This window comes from Salarias fasciatus, chromosome 23 (assembly GCF_902148845.1).
Source record: "Salarias fasciatus chromosome 23, fSalaFa1.1, whole genome shotgun sequence".
Taxonomy (NCBI): domain Eukaryota; kingdom Metazoa; phylum Chordata; class Actinopteri; order Blenniiformes; family Blenniidae; genus Salarias; species Salarias fasciatus.
Window position 1 is genome coordinate 18148926 of NC_043766.1, and position 16306 is coordinate 18165231.

Below are 16306 nucleotides of genomic sequence, written 5' to 3' on the forward strand. Positions count from 1 at the left end.
GATGTAAGAGGGAATTGTAAATTAAATTGTAAATTGTTCAATTCAGTTTGTGGTATCTGTGGTGGCTGTTTGGGGTCTGTGGCTTTCTTGTAATAGAACAATGTTTTCTTGTAGTTAGTTTAGGTGCTCAGTAACATTTTTTGTTTATTTGTTAGCCAATTCCATGTATATGTGTGTGTCTGTGTCAAAGTCATTGTTATTCTGCTTACTTTTTTATGTTACATCGTTAGTGATTTTGGCTACTGGTAAAGAATGTAAAGTTAGATTTTATGCATTACTGGGCAGGTGTGTGTTATTGGTGCATGAGTGCTGAGGTTGAAGCAACACAAAACCACTTTAATGTCATTATATTGCTGTAGCATTTATATCTGCTGTCATTACAGGCCTCTATGAATGGAATCCTTCCACAAGAAAACGGGATGATACAACGGTAAGACGTTCACTGTAAATTAATGGATCAGCTGATCTTGCAAAAATGAGTCATGCACTACAGATCATACATATGTAATTGTTTTGAATGCATACTTGTTTTTGTATTACATGGTAATGGAAAACTTTTTGATGTGTGGACCTCATACAGTGCTATCAAATACATTATTTGGTTGAAGTATTTCATGCTCTCTGAATGAAAATTCCATTGCCAGAGGTAAGACGAGAATGATCAGATTGGTTTGAGACTTATGGCCTGTTTCCTCCTCCCCTACCCTACTGTACTTTACTCAACTCGGCTCTACCCCTCTTCTGAGCGTTTCGATCAGCCTGCTTTACCGCTGCCCTGGTAGGTTTATTTGGGGGACTCGTCGGGCTGAGTCAGGCTGAAAACGTGACGTCAAGCACAATGCTGGTCGCTGATTTTGAGCGAAATCCAAAACATAACCATGTTTAAAAGACCGCTGATACAGACGCTAAAGGAGAAAGAGAAGAAAAACAGACAGGAAATGAACAAAGTATTAGTAATAAAAACAATGTTAGTAAAGCGAACAGTAACTCCATGGTCTGTTGGGGAGGTCCAGGTGCTCATTTGTTTAGCGGGGGATGAAAAAAATCCAGCGGGAGCTTGGCGGTGCCACCCGAAAGGAAGTGTTTTTTAAAGAGCAAGTGGGGTTGATGGCAGACCACGGATCCTACCTCAACCCAATGAAGAATTGAAACAACAAGGACCAGTACTCAAAGAGCGGGGCTAAAAAAAAGACATGGAGATGGTTCCAACAAATGGACGCAATCTACGGCCACCGACCCGTGAACCACGTGGCCACGTCCCCGAAGGGACGTGGCCACGACTCGGCTACGGTGCTGCTGGAGTCACCGATGAAGGATGATGGTAAGATTTTGTTATTGGGTAGAAAAATGTGTAGCCACATGGCAAACATATTTGCTGTTACTGAATGGCAAATGGGGAACAAACACTGATGTCAAGCCAAATGCCTCAGTAAAAATGTGAAGGCACGTCTGAATCTCTCTACATATTTTTATTTTATTTTAAAGTCACACCAGTATAAATTCAGTAATTGGATTTGTAAAAGAGTGTGAAATTTTAAGTAGTTACACAAAACCATCAAAACTAGACAATGATGAAGGATCGAACAACAATTGATATAAGTGCCCATCACTCTTTCTTTGTTTAGGCCAGAGCAACAGGAAATGCCAGAAATCCATTGTGAGGATCTTGAGCAGCAGAGGCCAATCCGGATCCAGTACGACGGACATCTGCAACTGCTTCTCAGTGATGCTGGGGAATCCAGGGAGCAGGAGGCTGCTTTGTGAAGGGAAGAGAGTGACGCAATGCTGCTTTCAATCAGGCCATTCTGGGGCGCCTGACAGGACTTGCTCAACACGGGGGGAAGCCGGGAACCATGAGCGACCATTAATAACATAATTGTGGTTCTTTTTTGTTGTGGAGTTGTAATTGATATTGATTATCAATAAAGCTTTTTATTTAAGCTTGGTTTACTCTCTGCTATTGTAAACCATATGACAAAACTGTTTCTAAAAACATTTTGGATCATGTATGGAAACAAGAAATCTGCAAAAGCACAACAAATTTATTGAACGAAAGGTTGAAAAAAAAATACAAAGGGCAAAGGGCGAGTGAACTTACATCAGCAATCATTATTTTTAACATGCTTTAGTGCTGCAGCATGAAACTGTTTTTACATCTTTATGATCAATCAATACTGGTTTAACTGATTACAGTGACAATCTATTCAAAACTCAGCAGTGATTGATCAGATGGCGCATCAGGCCATCCTGTACCTCATTTCCTGCTTTCTCTACATCTTGTTAGCACTCCACATGTGGGCTCTGGCGCTGCTGAACTGGGTACATCCCGTGCTGCCCCCATTGCTCAGCTGAGAAGCTGGAACAATTTCGTCCCACCGCTGTGTTGCTCGGATGCGTTGAGCCGCTCCTGATGTGACAGCCCTCTGAAAGAGACAAGACTATATGCAATGCGATTACATAAAGATAAAGATGTCATTTGGATTTTCCAATAGATATCGCAATGAGTTATCATGACTACTACTGGTACTATTAATAATACAACTAACTACCACAAATATTATCTAAAATAATGAAATTTAAAATGATAATCTCCGTAACGCCTTAAAACGTCACAAGGCAAGAAGTGAACAGTCCCCCAAAGGTTAGTTTTTCTCATTCTTTTAAAATATCAATACTTCACTTTTCAGTTTGTGCCAGCCTGTTTATAGCTTAATGAGTGGTTGATGGAAAGAACGGTGTTGTGAACCTGGATCCCTCTAATGCAACAACAATGCTTATCGTTGAAGATGGGCTATTAATTTATTAACTGTTAATTTCTTATTACTTTTTTCTGGGTTTGTTGTGTGCACAATGGAGGCTCAGCCGTGGATCTGAAATTTGATCTCGGCATTTGGAGCTCCTTTCAGTGTTGCTGACAATAGGACTGAACAGAAATGCACCTTATGAATTACTGTACCTAATCTCTGTGTCACAGAGGATGGAGGCTCACATTTTTGCCGACACCTGAGCAATGCCACACCAAATGTAAAAAAGCTGACGATCGACTACCAGAGAGTCAAGCCCCACGTTTACAGTCGCGTAATGATATCACATAATGTATTGTTACGTGGCTGTTCACAACCATGCCTACATTTTAACTGTACTCTCTGCAGTGGAGACATGCAACAGGTTTGACTCTGGGTACACTTTGCCAAACTATGCCGTGCCGTACTGTGCCGTGGAATCGAGGCTAAATAAACACACAGTGCAACCAAGGTATGCAGGAGACCATCTCTGATTGCACGACGTGTCAAACCTGTTGGTTAAGAACAGGAAACTGTGGCTACAGTCTGCACAGGTTCACCAAAGCTTGATGATAGATTGGTTAAATGTTGCCTGGTCTGGTGGGTTTGTTTCTGAGATAGTAGATTCAGAATTTGATGTAAATAACATTGACAATTGGTTCCAGCCTTTCTTGTATCAGTGGTTTTGGCTGTTCCTGAGTATTTTTTATTTATTTCTGTTTTTTTGTCTCTTGGTATTTTTGCTGACCATGTCAGGTCTGGTAAATGGATTTAATTTCTACAGTGCTTTTCCACTGATTTCGCAGCTCCAAGAGTACTTCACACTGTTAATAAAGTGGGGGTTTGAACCTGCAATCCAACAAGATTCAAGCTAATGTTTTTTTGTAGCAACAGAATCCTTGCCTTATAGATAACTTTGTGAAAAGTTTAATATCGATATATGAACTTAAGTTTGTGCAGCATTGATCTGTTGAAAGCTGATGAGAATGTATTTTGACAGTGCATTCCCATGTTTACTAACGAAGGTGGCACAGCTCAGTAGACCTTTGTTTACTTATCTAACATGTAACATTAGGTCATGAGCTACAGAGTTGGAGCATATCGATCCTGCTATGGTTTCTCCACTGCTGCTTTAAAGAGGAATTATTTCAGGGACGGTTTCTGAATGGAAATGGTGGCTTTGAGAGGCTTGAGGCCCTTCACTTTACTGTCATGGTTAGTGGAAATTTGTAAATGCAGTCGAATTCCTCTCCAACTGAAATGTTCTCTTAAAAATGTTATGTGCACACGTTTGTGCATGTTTCCACATGGTGCAGGCCCTTGAGCCATGAGAGTAAAGCTGCTCTTTCCTAAGGGCACACATTGCTATGAATGGAGGTTGGCTGTATAACCAACAGCAAGCACATTTACTAAATGGTTGGCATTGGTAGGAGCCGGCTGATGTTGCCCAGTAAACAGATTCTGATGATGTGACCTGAAACTGGGCCAGCTAGTAGGTAAGCCAGAACGCCTGTCTAAAATGCAATTCCTTTTCCTCATGTCTCTTCTTCTCTAATTAGAGAATTATTACAGGCTTGTGTAGTCTGAGAGATGCTTTCTTTGCTGATCTTGAAATGCTTTGTCTATAGTCAGAGCCAGAATGGGACAGTTTCCCGATGGCCATAGCTGGCTTTGGCTTCTGTATTTCTCTTGGCGTGCATGGGGAAAGAGTGCCATCCAGAAGAAGGCAAGTGAGAAATTTCACCAAAACAATAACAGCAGATTGTTCAAGGCTTCAAGTGTTGTTCTGCCAAGTTTAGGTTAAAGTGCAAATGGGATCAGTTTTTTTATGGTTTGAGCCAATTTTTTTTAATTACCTGTTTTTCTTAGATATTTTTAAATGATGACCCAGGCTAGAGCTCTTCCTTTTTAATGTATTTGTAAGGGAGGCTGCTAGATCTGTGTTTTTCATGGATCATCTCTGTCATATTGACAATGTTTTTGAAGTATGAGTCCGAAGTTTTCCGTTCACATCCGAAGAGAAAAATTTAGCAGTTAACTTTCTGCGAGGGGGTGAGAAGCCATCAGATTAAGACTACTGAAGAAGGCTGAACCATAAGCTTGACTCACTCCTGCTGAATGACAGCTATATTTTCCAGAGTATCATTTGCACTTTTTCCCCACAGTTTGGCTGTTCCTGTGACTTAAAGTCAGGTGCAACTTTTCTAGCAAATTATATATGATTGAAAAATGCTTAATTCAAACTGACTGTAATGAACCAAGGAGTAAAGTATTACAGTGTACAACTACAACCACAAGAGGGCACTCTAGAATTGTGACAACTATATACTGCTCCTGTACCAGTGAAAAAACTACAGTAGCTTTGCATACATTCACTTTAAAGACAACTGAGAAAAACCGAATAGAAACAAAATGCCTCCCAATTGAAAATTTTGGTTGTGAAATATGCAGCTGAATATGGTATTCGAGCAGTGGAAAACAAGTTAGTAGTGGGTGGGAAAACTTGTGAGGGACTGCTGAACGTTATCAATCATGACATTAAGGGGTTACTGGGTTCTGACTTGAAGTGGCTAGCCCAACACGCATTATGAGGACAGGTGGAAACACTATTGCGTCTGGCCTCACTGCATGTGCTTGGATCACCTGAGACGCATTTTAATGCCGGGGGAAACGGGGCCTATGTTTCACTCCACTCCAAGTCACATGACCTGGCCCTCCCAACTGCATGCCGTTGCAAGTCAAGTAAACTCTTATTAAGTAAACCTGGGTGTAGTGGCTGTGAACAAAATGGGGGAACACAATTCCTACAAAATAAAAGCCCTGTAATATTTAAAAGTCCGTGTTTATTGAAAATGGGAGGTTAACCCTTTAAAATAGTAGTTTTATTAATATTAAAATAGATCAGAGACCTAGGGTCTCAGCCATAGCACAACCTGGAGCAGTGACCATGCTCTCAATGAAACAGGAAGTGAACTGTAAATACCCTGGACACAGTCCGATCAAGCCCAGACTTGACATTTTTCACCAAAGTTTGAGTCTCATCATTGCCATATGACAACTACTGTCAGTCAAAGCACCACCTGCTGGAAACAGGAAGGGGGAAACATGATCCAATGTGGCTCAAACTTTATACGTTATGAACTCCATGTCTTATCACAGCCAAATGGCAGTCATCACTACCAGCCATAGAGCCACCTGCTGGAAATGGAAAGTGTGGTCTTCACCGCCTGTGCGCGCTCTGAGCCACTCCGGGTTTTACACATTTGATCGGACTCGAACTGACGATGTCCCTACGATGATCGGCATTCTCAGTCGCAGTCCCACAGGCTGCGAGGTCCTGACTAACGTTGCTTGCAGTTTTGAATTTTCTTGTTTTTTTCAGTTGCAGTTTCAAACAAACTATAATCCAGCAGTTGGGAATATGATTTTATTCCCTCCTTGCCTTTCAAAGTCTTACAAATATGTTTATATGTATCTGTTCTCTGCATTCTGTCCTACTTTTGTGAAAACTCATAAGTTTGCCATCCCCGACAGGGAGCCCAGCCAGGCCAGCCCGTCGGAAGCAGCTGATGCAGCAGCAGGAGGTGTTGTTCCTCCACCCTCATCCTCGCCTTCATCCTCTTCTCCGCCATCATCCTCCTCTGCCTCAGCTTTCTGCCCAATCAGCCCATCCTCCCGACACATCGTAGAGCGTCAGCCACGGATGATCAACTTCACTGTGGAGTACCGTCAACGCTCTGTGTCGCTGGTGCTTGAAGAAGCCCACAGTACAGTTGGTGAGAAATACTTGTTTCCATTCATTTGGACGATATTTGCTCGCCAGATATAATCATTTCCTTCTTACTTACTTTTAAGTAGTAGTGACTATTGCTTTTCTTGGGGTATCTCTTACTTTACTTGAACCCAGTGGTGCTTAAACTGCTTTAATTGACGTCCCATTGGCGAAGGCACTGCAACCATACTGGAACTTAAAGGTCAGGTCAGTTTATGGAACACTTTATCAGTATATATCATATAAATACATGCAATATAAATAAAAAAAAAGTGCAATCAGATCTGATAAAATGCAAATTAAGTTAAGTCAACAAAAAAAAACCTATATCAGGTGGGAAAGGCAAACATCAAATTTCAGAAGAACAATGTCGTAACTTCAAAAACAAACATTTGCAAATGTTACAGAAAATAAACCCTGACCCTGATATGGAAACCCTGATATGGAAAATAAACCCCAGCTTCTCAAATCAGTGGCTGCAGTTTTTCAAAATGACTTGTGCACTATCGTAAATTGTGTGTGTGTGCGTGTGCGTGTGCGTGTGCGTGTGCGTGTGCGTGTGCGTGCGTGCGCGTGTGCGTGTGCGTGTGCGTGTGCGTGCGTGCGCGTGCGCGTGCGCGGCCGGGGAGGATTCATGGGTATAAAGCCTCAAGTAAATACTGTCATTTTAATTATTCTAATGAATTATGGAGAAAGAACACAGAAATAGGCTTTTAAGCATGTTACAGCTCACGTCACTGTATTAACTGCAGTGGGCATGCACGTCTTTGTTGTTCACTGATGCTGCTGTAACAGTTTTTCTGCTGACAGTATTTGGAGTTAAGTGACTTGGTGGTGTGAGATACCTCGAGGCATCTTTTTAATTTGTTGGGCTTCATGCTGTGTGCGGCTGGTATTTTAAAGATTAATTATAAAACCTTATTCTGTTTGTTTACCCAAGTACATGATAAGCATCTTAACATATTCTTTTCCTCAGATTTGGATTTATTAAAGCTGCTGGGCTTCGTCTTCACTCTTTCTGAAGCATGTTTTGTTTTCCTTTTAATTTTTGGGACTTTGTTTCTACAAGAAACTGTCTGTCTCTCTATCCTTCCTCTATTGTACTTGTGCACTCCACACTATGCAGTATTGCAGCTTTAACTTAAAACAGATTTAGATCTGAAAATGTATAAATCTTTCCTCCGATTAATGGCATAATTCAGGTTGACCTGCATTAAAGAAAAAGCCACACTGGACATGTACACTGTTTGTTGGGGAAAAAAAGTACTGGTAAAAAAAGGTAGAGTTATTGAGTTCTGGTCTTTGTCATTTTAACTTACAGGTAACATCAAAGAAATCCTTGGGACACAACTTGGCGTTCCGGTGTCTAAAATGCAGCTGAAAGGATGGAAGAATGGGGATGTGTCTGATAGTGTGAGTTAATTTTCTTTATTTTTTTTGCTTTGGTTATTTTCACACACGCTACGGTGTCAAGGAAGTAGACAAGCACAAGGAATACTAGCTCATTCTGTTACTCTCATGTCATAATTTAGTGATGTTTTTATTGGATTTCAATTTTTCTTGGACTTTTTGTAATGTATCACATCTATAACACATATTTCCCAAGACTTTGCTAACATTTTGCATATGAGCCTAAGTCTGTTTCTCACACCAGTCAGTAGAAATATGTTCTTAGGAATTTAAAATAAAAGACTCTTAAAATACTGTGTGGGAGCGATTGTAGTTTTAGAAATTAACACGTTTCTTGATTAACACTCATTGTCTCCATAGCTGTAACTGATCTTCCTTGTTTAGTCCTTTTATGTCTGTGTATCTTTTTCTGTAATCAGACAATGCTGAAAACTTTACATCTGCCTAAGAACAACTCGCTGTACGTCCTGACACCAGACATTGCTGCTACAGCCAGCACCAGCAATAACAGGTATTCAGACCACCACTCTTCAAAACCCTTCATTCAACGTTTGTCCAACTGTTGTGAATCTTTTTTCTCTTCTTGTGCTCATGTTCAAGTATGTGGTCACATACATGCAGTACCCAATAGTGAACAGTAGGTGGCGGTACCTGTCCATTTATGCAGAAGATGTATTCAGTGTCCAGCCATCAAAAGCAATTCTCTTTGATTTATTAAGAGACATTTGACCTGCTGGGGCACGTTCATTTTCCCACATCCATTTTGACATTTCGAGAATAATGTCTGCTGCCACAATCTGTGTGTTATGTAAATAATAATTTCTGTTCCTTTTATTTGCGTTTTCCAGCCTGATATTGTTGCTTGCTGTTTTTCCTTTTATACAGCTAGATCTGAACAAGCTGTTTGTTATATCCCAGCTGCATATCTATTATTTATTCACTTTCTCTTCAAAATCAAAACAGTCACAGTGTCATAGAAACAACACAGGTTTGCTGAGAACACTTTATCAAAACAGCGTCTCTACCCAGAGGTTCAATGCATGGTAGTATTAGTGGGCTTTTGCTCCAAAATGTCACTCAGCTCAGGGTAAAGTCACAGCAGTAATACTGTCACAGGTGGCAGCTGAACATGAGATTGTTCTATAATCAGTGGCAAGTAAACATCTTCCAAAGAAATGTTGTTCCTCCTGTCATTCTGTATTATCGAGTGACCAATACCTTATTTTATTTTTATTATGACGCATCGAGGTTGTTTGATTAGATAAGAGTGTATGACAGTTTGTCAGTAAGAATGTTTTTTTGTATTCAGTTTTTTTAGGATTTGTGTGGTTTTATGGTGAGTTTGCTCAGGGTTTGAATCGCAGCACAAAGAAAATGGCATTCGTCACTTAGTCTTGTGTCTGCAGATTTTTCTTGAGAAAATGAAGCTGATTAGGGTGTACAGTGCTGCTTGCATGGTTTAAAATGAGAGACCTATTATAGTTATTTACTATTTTGGGGCAGGTAACTTTTATTGTAGAATTGCTCTATTCTAGTGTAAGAGAATTTTGTGTTTCTATTCAATATGTCAACCTTTGATTAACCAGGAAAATCTGAGGACATGAAGCTTTTTCTATAGGCCTTAAAATTGAATGGCTGCGGCATATACTGATTTTTAAGAGACAAATTAAGACACATAAATTGGAGTTTTAAAATAAATTGTATATTGTAAAAATAGTATTTTTGAGGTTTTTTTTTAATTATAATCAGTATTGTTGAATATATTCTTTGTGCCATAGTAATTATTTATGGCTCCCCCCAAGAAAACCAACCATTTAATCATTTCAGGGTACTTCTTTTCTTGAACGTCTCTCAAATAATTATCATCCAGTAGGTATTATTATTTCTAATTTTTTTTTGTGTTATGTTGATCCTTGTTTGCTGACAGCGGCTTCAAAATGAAAATAGCTCTCCTGAAGCTCTCTTACAATCACCTACAATAGCCCAGTCAGCACAACACTTATGAAAGAACTCATTTGGCATTTTGCCGCTTTGCCTGCTAGTTAGGCTAAGTGGTAGTTATATTGTGTTGGCAGCTAATGGCCCTCATCTCCCCAGTATCCCCTTGCTCTCTCTTCACTGCCTGTTCTCATCTTCTCACTCCCCCACTAACTGCTGTGTCTTTTTAGCAGCACCGTTGCCATTTCCCTAAGTGTTATCGATATCATTTTGGGTGTCAGGCTCTCATTATTCTGTGTCAACTATTTTAATGGCGGACAGTCTGGTGTGCGTGTGCGTGTGTGTGTGTGTGTATTGACCCTGCTGCCATACTGGGAGAGAATAGGTGACACATCTCAGAAGATGAGAGGAGCCGTCCCCTGTAGCGAGACCAAACAAGCTGTTAGCTCGCAGTAAAAATAAACTTGAGTCACACCACATATCCGCAGTATGTGCAAATTTATGTAAGTGCCTGCAAATTTGTTGCAGTAGACACAGCTTACTATGTGTGAAGGCCATAAAGTTTGCTTTTAAGTAAGCACAGATGTGAGATAGCATAGCAACTTAAGTTTTGAATACGTTATGATGGATTGAAGAATGTTTATGTTCATGTTGTAGTGACATTTGTTAATCATAAGCGGTTTTTTGAATAGTCAGGTATGTGAATGCATCGATCTGCAATGAGTGATAATGTTTGTGTGAAAGAGAATGCTGGCAAGACACTGACATTTGTAGAGTGTTCACACATCACACTTCTGTGTCTGAAAGAGAGACAAGCTTTTCAAAAATTTCAGTCAGTAGTATTATGTTGGTTAAAGTTATTAAAAAGTAAAAAGTTGTTGTCATGGTCCATAATAGCAGTATGGTTTGAGCGTTGTGTAAGCTATACTACTGTTGTGCACCTCATGGTAAAATCCACCATGATGGAATTACAGTTACGCAGCTTAATTTTATAGTATGTTAATTTTTTTTTATTCTATTTTATGCTGTATTCCACCCCCCCCCCCCCCCCAGTTGTTACATCAGGTTCAGGAGCCTGAGCGTGGGGGATGTGGACTTAAGTTGGGATTTTACTTAAACACAAGCCAAGTTTACAGTGCAAATTGCATTGACTTGCTGTGCAGAACTGTGTTAAAAAGCCCAGAATGACACACACTTCTGGTCTTATTTCATGCCTGTGTGGGAAATTGATTTGTGTTGATCTGTGTGTTGTTTTTTTTCCCCCCCCCCACATAACTTTGGAAAGAGGTTGAGAATCTATTAGATGATGTACCGTTTAACCACAGACCACCTTGTTAACATCAGCCACATACAATGTTGTACCCATTGCATTTTATTTTTGCTGTATGTACTGTTGCTAAGAAAAAAAACAATAGCCACTGATTGAGAGTGATTGCCGTTATGAGACATCGTGGCAATCACTCTCAGATGTTACACCAGCTACAGATAGTGTTGTATCCATTGGATAAGATTTGCTTTCAGTTTTGACAAGAAATAACAATTGCAACACAACAGTTTCCTGTTGTCTTGACCTGCCATCCTACAAGTCTCCTGCCATAAGCCATAAAAAATCCAGATCTCTTGTTCCGTTTCCAGCATGTGATTAGCATCATCAGATGAACTGTGATTAATCTGAAAATAGAAGAAAATCTAATTAGTAACATTTCATAAAACTATGTATCTCATTCTGCTCTAAGTTGTCTGTTTGTTTGTCTTAACTTGGATGGATGTTGCACACTCTAAAGCCGTGCTCAAACATGCATCCGGCAACAGTGTTTGCTTCAGATATCCACACAGTCAGTTGCCTCTTTATTGGGTGCACTTGTATAATCTCGCACAATTCAATACAACAGCTCTGCCATAAATTCTTCCTTTTATGAAGTTTATCATGTTTTGTGCCTGCACTGTGTAATTATATGTGTATGTTTATTACGGAGGCCATAATTAAAGGTGCTGTGCTGCATGTTGTTATTCTGACAGGTGGTGCTAATCTTTTGTGAGAGGGAGGCAGAATGTGTCAAAAACCTTTGAAAATAATGCAATCCATCGTTGTAGAGTAGAGCTACTGATGACCCAAAACCTTAAATTGAACTTCTCTCAGTAACCTGAGCACTGTATCAAAAATAGATGAGTGTTTGAGATTTTGTGGGTGATAATAATTACGTGGCCACTGAGTGAATACAACTCTGATTTTCAGGAATAATAAAATATTTAGGTGGCTCACAAGTTCTCTCAGTTGTTGCTCTAGTTTTTTTTGCCAAATGTTGCACAATATAGCAAAACACTGCATGCTCATATGGAAAAACAGTTAATCTTATGTTTTTTCTTACAACAGGAAACAGACCCTGTCATGTTTATAATATTAAAAAATAAACTAAAAACACATAGCATTGAATGACATTCTGAGTTTTTATATAAAGTGGCATCATTTTATAATAATAATAATAACTATAGCACATACACAAATACCTCAAAACGCATAATTTTTTTTTTTGCCTCTGTAAAATCCAGTTGCTCATGCCACGATGTAATAGTTTCACAGTTTTTCTCAGATATTTTGGCCATGTTTAATTATGTATTGTGAGCAAGGTTAATGAAACTATATTTGAGTTTGTTGTTTTAGTTGGAAACGATCATTTTCCCCCAAATTTAATTTCGCAGTGCTTATATCCTTCAAATTGTTGCTGAGTAAAAATGCAAATGTCCCATAAATGGTAATATCCCTGGCAATTACTTTGTAGAGCTTGGCTCATGCAGCACACAGACCTAAACCAAACTGACTGATTAAATAGTGCTGCACTGTCATTATGATCCTGCTGAGCAAACTCCTCTTGGTTGTCTTGTTTGATTAGAAATAAATCTTCGGGCTTTGAGAGATTTTCCTTTGAGCACCAATTCATCTCAGGTAGTTATTTAGTTAGTGATGTGATGTGCAGTTAGTACTGCAGTGTTAAAGCCTGGTATGAAGAGGTTTTTTTTTTTTTCTGTGGCCATGTTGATGACTGCCTGTGAATACAAGAGGGTGTTGAGGAGGAGCTAATCTTTTGCATAAATGATGAAGGATTGATGAATATTTCAGTGGAGCCTGTTTCCTTCCTTGTTTATTTTCCCCCTCCTTCTCCCAGCTAGCATGTTTGCCCGTGAAAAGGTGTCTCAATTTTAACTCGCAAAGAAGTTTGAAATTGAAAAAAAAATTATCCATTAGGTTCAGTAACCTTTTATTGAGGCCTCTTCTGTAACGGACACATGGGGGGGGTTGAGAGAAACCTAGCCGGTTAGCTAAGGTCACTCTGATGGGCAGCATCCAACAGCTTATCATGCGAGTCAACTTTAAGACAGTATGGCAGATCAAAACAGAGCAGAATCTGAGCGCTTTCGAGTTTTTCTACTGTGTTGTGGATGCAAAATGTGGAGGAGGTAAGACCCTGTGTGTGGCTCTGTACCTTCTTCTCTACTTATTAGAGCCAAGAAGTGTCTGCATGTCTTCATGTACTCTCAACAGTTGAAACAGACAATACGGTTGTCGGTTTATGTCAGTGAAAGGTTCAGGAGAATGTGTGTGGGACGCTGGTGTGTCTCAGTATGGGTATTTGTGTTTTGCCGGCACATGTCACATTGTGCGCGTGTTTGTGCATCAATGTGCCTGGCAGTGCTAGTTTAATAAGGTCTAGAGTCTGCTCTGTGCCGCGGGGACTCGCAGCTTAGGCGATGGGCTTACCTCAGAATGAAACCAATCTGTTTAGCCTGCTCTTCTCCCCCTGCAAAATGCTCAATTTTTGCTGTCCATAAAGTTAAATGACATTTTCCTCTCGGCACCCTTATGCCATGTCAAGTGCCTCCAGAGATGTTTCAGGCCGACCTAGATGTCACCGGTGTGTGTGTGTGTTGAGTGAGAAAGAGACCTCTGAAAGCAGAAGCAAACAGTGAGACATCCACACCTCAACCCCGTACTGCTGGAGGGCCCTGCCTCTATCAGAAGACGGCAGCTCTGAAAACACCGGCGCTGAAAGCAGCTCGGAGATGTATGAGACTTGAAACATGGTTTTGCTGTTTATATATGAACCAGCAGGCCGTCCTTGGCAGATGGAAACGACAGAGGAACGACTAGCTATAAATGGCCAATTTCCCCACCCTCGATGCTTTTATTTAAGTGTCTCTGTACTATAGAGCACAATCACCAATCTGATTTTTCAAAGTAAATCTTGAACAGAACTCCACCCACGCACATACCAAATGGCTCGTCGGCCTGCCATAAATGACTGATAAGATGTTCTTTCTTTGCTTGGAAGGACAGAGTAACACTTCTTCTCAGTTTACCCTCTATCTCTGCCTATTTAGGAGTCTAGCTGCCTGCCAGCAGCAGCTCGGGACTGTGTCCAAACATAATCGTGATATTAGCTAGATCCTTATTTATGTGTCCCTACCCCTTCCATTTCTTCTCTCTCTCTCTTTGCCTGACTCTCTCTCCCTTTTGCACACATGCACACACATCTCTCATCCTTCTGCTCAGCCCTATTACATATGCATCCATCCTTCCCACTTCACACATTTCCAATCTTCTCCAGTTAGCTACAACAAACATTACATTTACATATTGATTTCGTAGTTTTAGTCAATGTAAATATGCTGTCATTACAGTAAATTTGAGCTTCTGTTAACATAAGCTCGTCCAGATCTGTGCAGATTAAGGGTGTGATTGCATAATTAATGTGTGCGCTACATATTAATTCCCTCATCCCTCTCTTTCTCTCAACTCTTCTCCTCTCCTTCGATTCTGAGCCCTGATTAAGTGCCTGTTTCGGCCTTTAAGCCTCCCATTGCTATTCAGCATCACAGACCCAGCGTTTGCTCAAAACGCTACTTAACCTCACAGCTTATTGTAAATGAAGCTTCCAAAAGTTGATTCCCCCACCTCCTCTTCTCTAACTGCGTATTTGACACTGCTGTAAGTTAGTGAGTGAGCGACTGGTGTCTGTCCAGAAACGACGTGGTCACCTGGATGCACCCTTGCTAATTTGTTGATGCCTGGCGATCATGCATTGAAGGGAAAAAGAAAACATGAATTACTAACATTTTTACAAATTGTGATGCAAATTTATTGATCAGTACAGTTCTGTTTTCATATAATTTCTACTGTAGATCAGTAATAATTGTATGCCATTTTAGTCTTGTTTTTTTTTACACTCAGCTCTAATGTTTGTTGCTGTGTTTATCAATATCCTTTTATGCTAATGATGCTTTTTGAGCAAAAGAAGAGAGGTAAAATCATGCCTCTGCAGTCATGAAAGCTCCCACCTGAGTGTGTCTCTTAATAGTCTGCTGTTTTGTTGGCATAAATGCAGGTTTATGGACTCCATGCTGTTACTGTGCAGGTGGTCATGGATGTAGTTTCTTGCTGAGCTGAACATAGCTCTGACCAGGCTTGTTAAAACACAACCAGTAAAATGGGTGACAGCCCCCCTGAGGAAGCACCCACCTCCCTGTGGGCCAGCAGACTACCACTAGTTGACAAGTTTCAGCTTGCCCTTTACTCTTACTCGTGTTTGTTTTTTTTCCCCTCTGTCTTTTATTTCTCTTGTATCCTCATGGTGTATTGTTTTATTTTTTATATCCTCTCTCTGTATTAATTCCTGTATTGAGTTTCTTCTACAGTGGTTCTTGGTGATTCTTACAATGTTTTCATTTTTCCCACCGTTATTTAGTGCTCTCCAAGAGTCGTTAAACCAGAATTTCCTGCTGGTCATTACCCACCGAGAGGCTCAGAGGGACTACAACCTCAACTTTCCCGGCTTCAGAACCATACAGGAGGTATGACACCAACAAAGCATGCAGACACAGACCTTACAGGACATCAGAAAAACATTTTTGTGAATAGTCACACCGAAGGTTCCCAGTAATGCACCCACAGGCTCTCATATAAATATTATTGTACCTGATTCCAGTCTCCCCGAACACAGCTTTCATTCCATTTTCCAAACATTGCTAGTCTATCTCAGCCATCGATTCATTATTCATCACAAATGATCACATTTCAGAGCACATAATTACTCTCACAGCTGCGGTTTGGTACAGCCTCCCTCTTTTTCTCCCCACTCTCCCTGTGCTTCGTCTTTCTCCCTCCTCGCAGCAGTCTCGAAGGCAGTTTAAATGACTGAACATTGTTTGATCTAAGCATGCGGGAGCAATGGAAATCGAAAGAGTCCATTCATTTTCTTCATCTTAATCTAAACAGTAGATTTGGCAGCCTATGAAATATTTATAGATACTCATTCTGAACCCAGTATGAAGGCAGTGCACCTCTCTATCTATTGGTTATTACTATCGCAGCTGCAAATGGATTAAAGGTTAAGGAGCATGAAAATAT

At 40.3% G+C, this 16306-nt stretch overlaps 1 protein-coding gene across 1 annotated transcript in view; it reads left to right on the forward strand.

Moving 5' to 3' along the window:
- Positions 1-16306, forward strand: part of faf1 (Fas (TNFRSF6) associated factor 1) — a 76388-nt gene that overhangs the window by 11688 nt on the left and 48394 nt on the right. The window contains exons 3-7 of the mRNA XM_030082753.1: positions 384-430; positions 6318-6559; positions 7877-7968; positions 8385-8476; positions 15645-15750. Coding sequence (XP_029938613.1) covers positions 384-430; positions 6318-6559; positions 7877-7968; positions 8385-8476; positions 15645-15750 — 579 coding nt within the window. The remainder of the gene's footprint in view (positions 1-383; positions 431-6317; positions 6560-7876; positions 7969-8384; positions 8477-15644; positions 15751-16306) is intronic.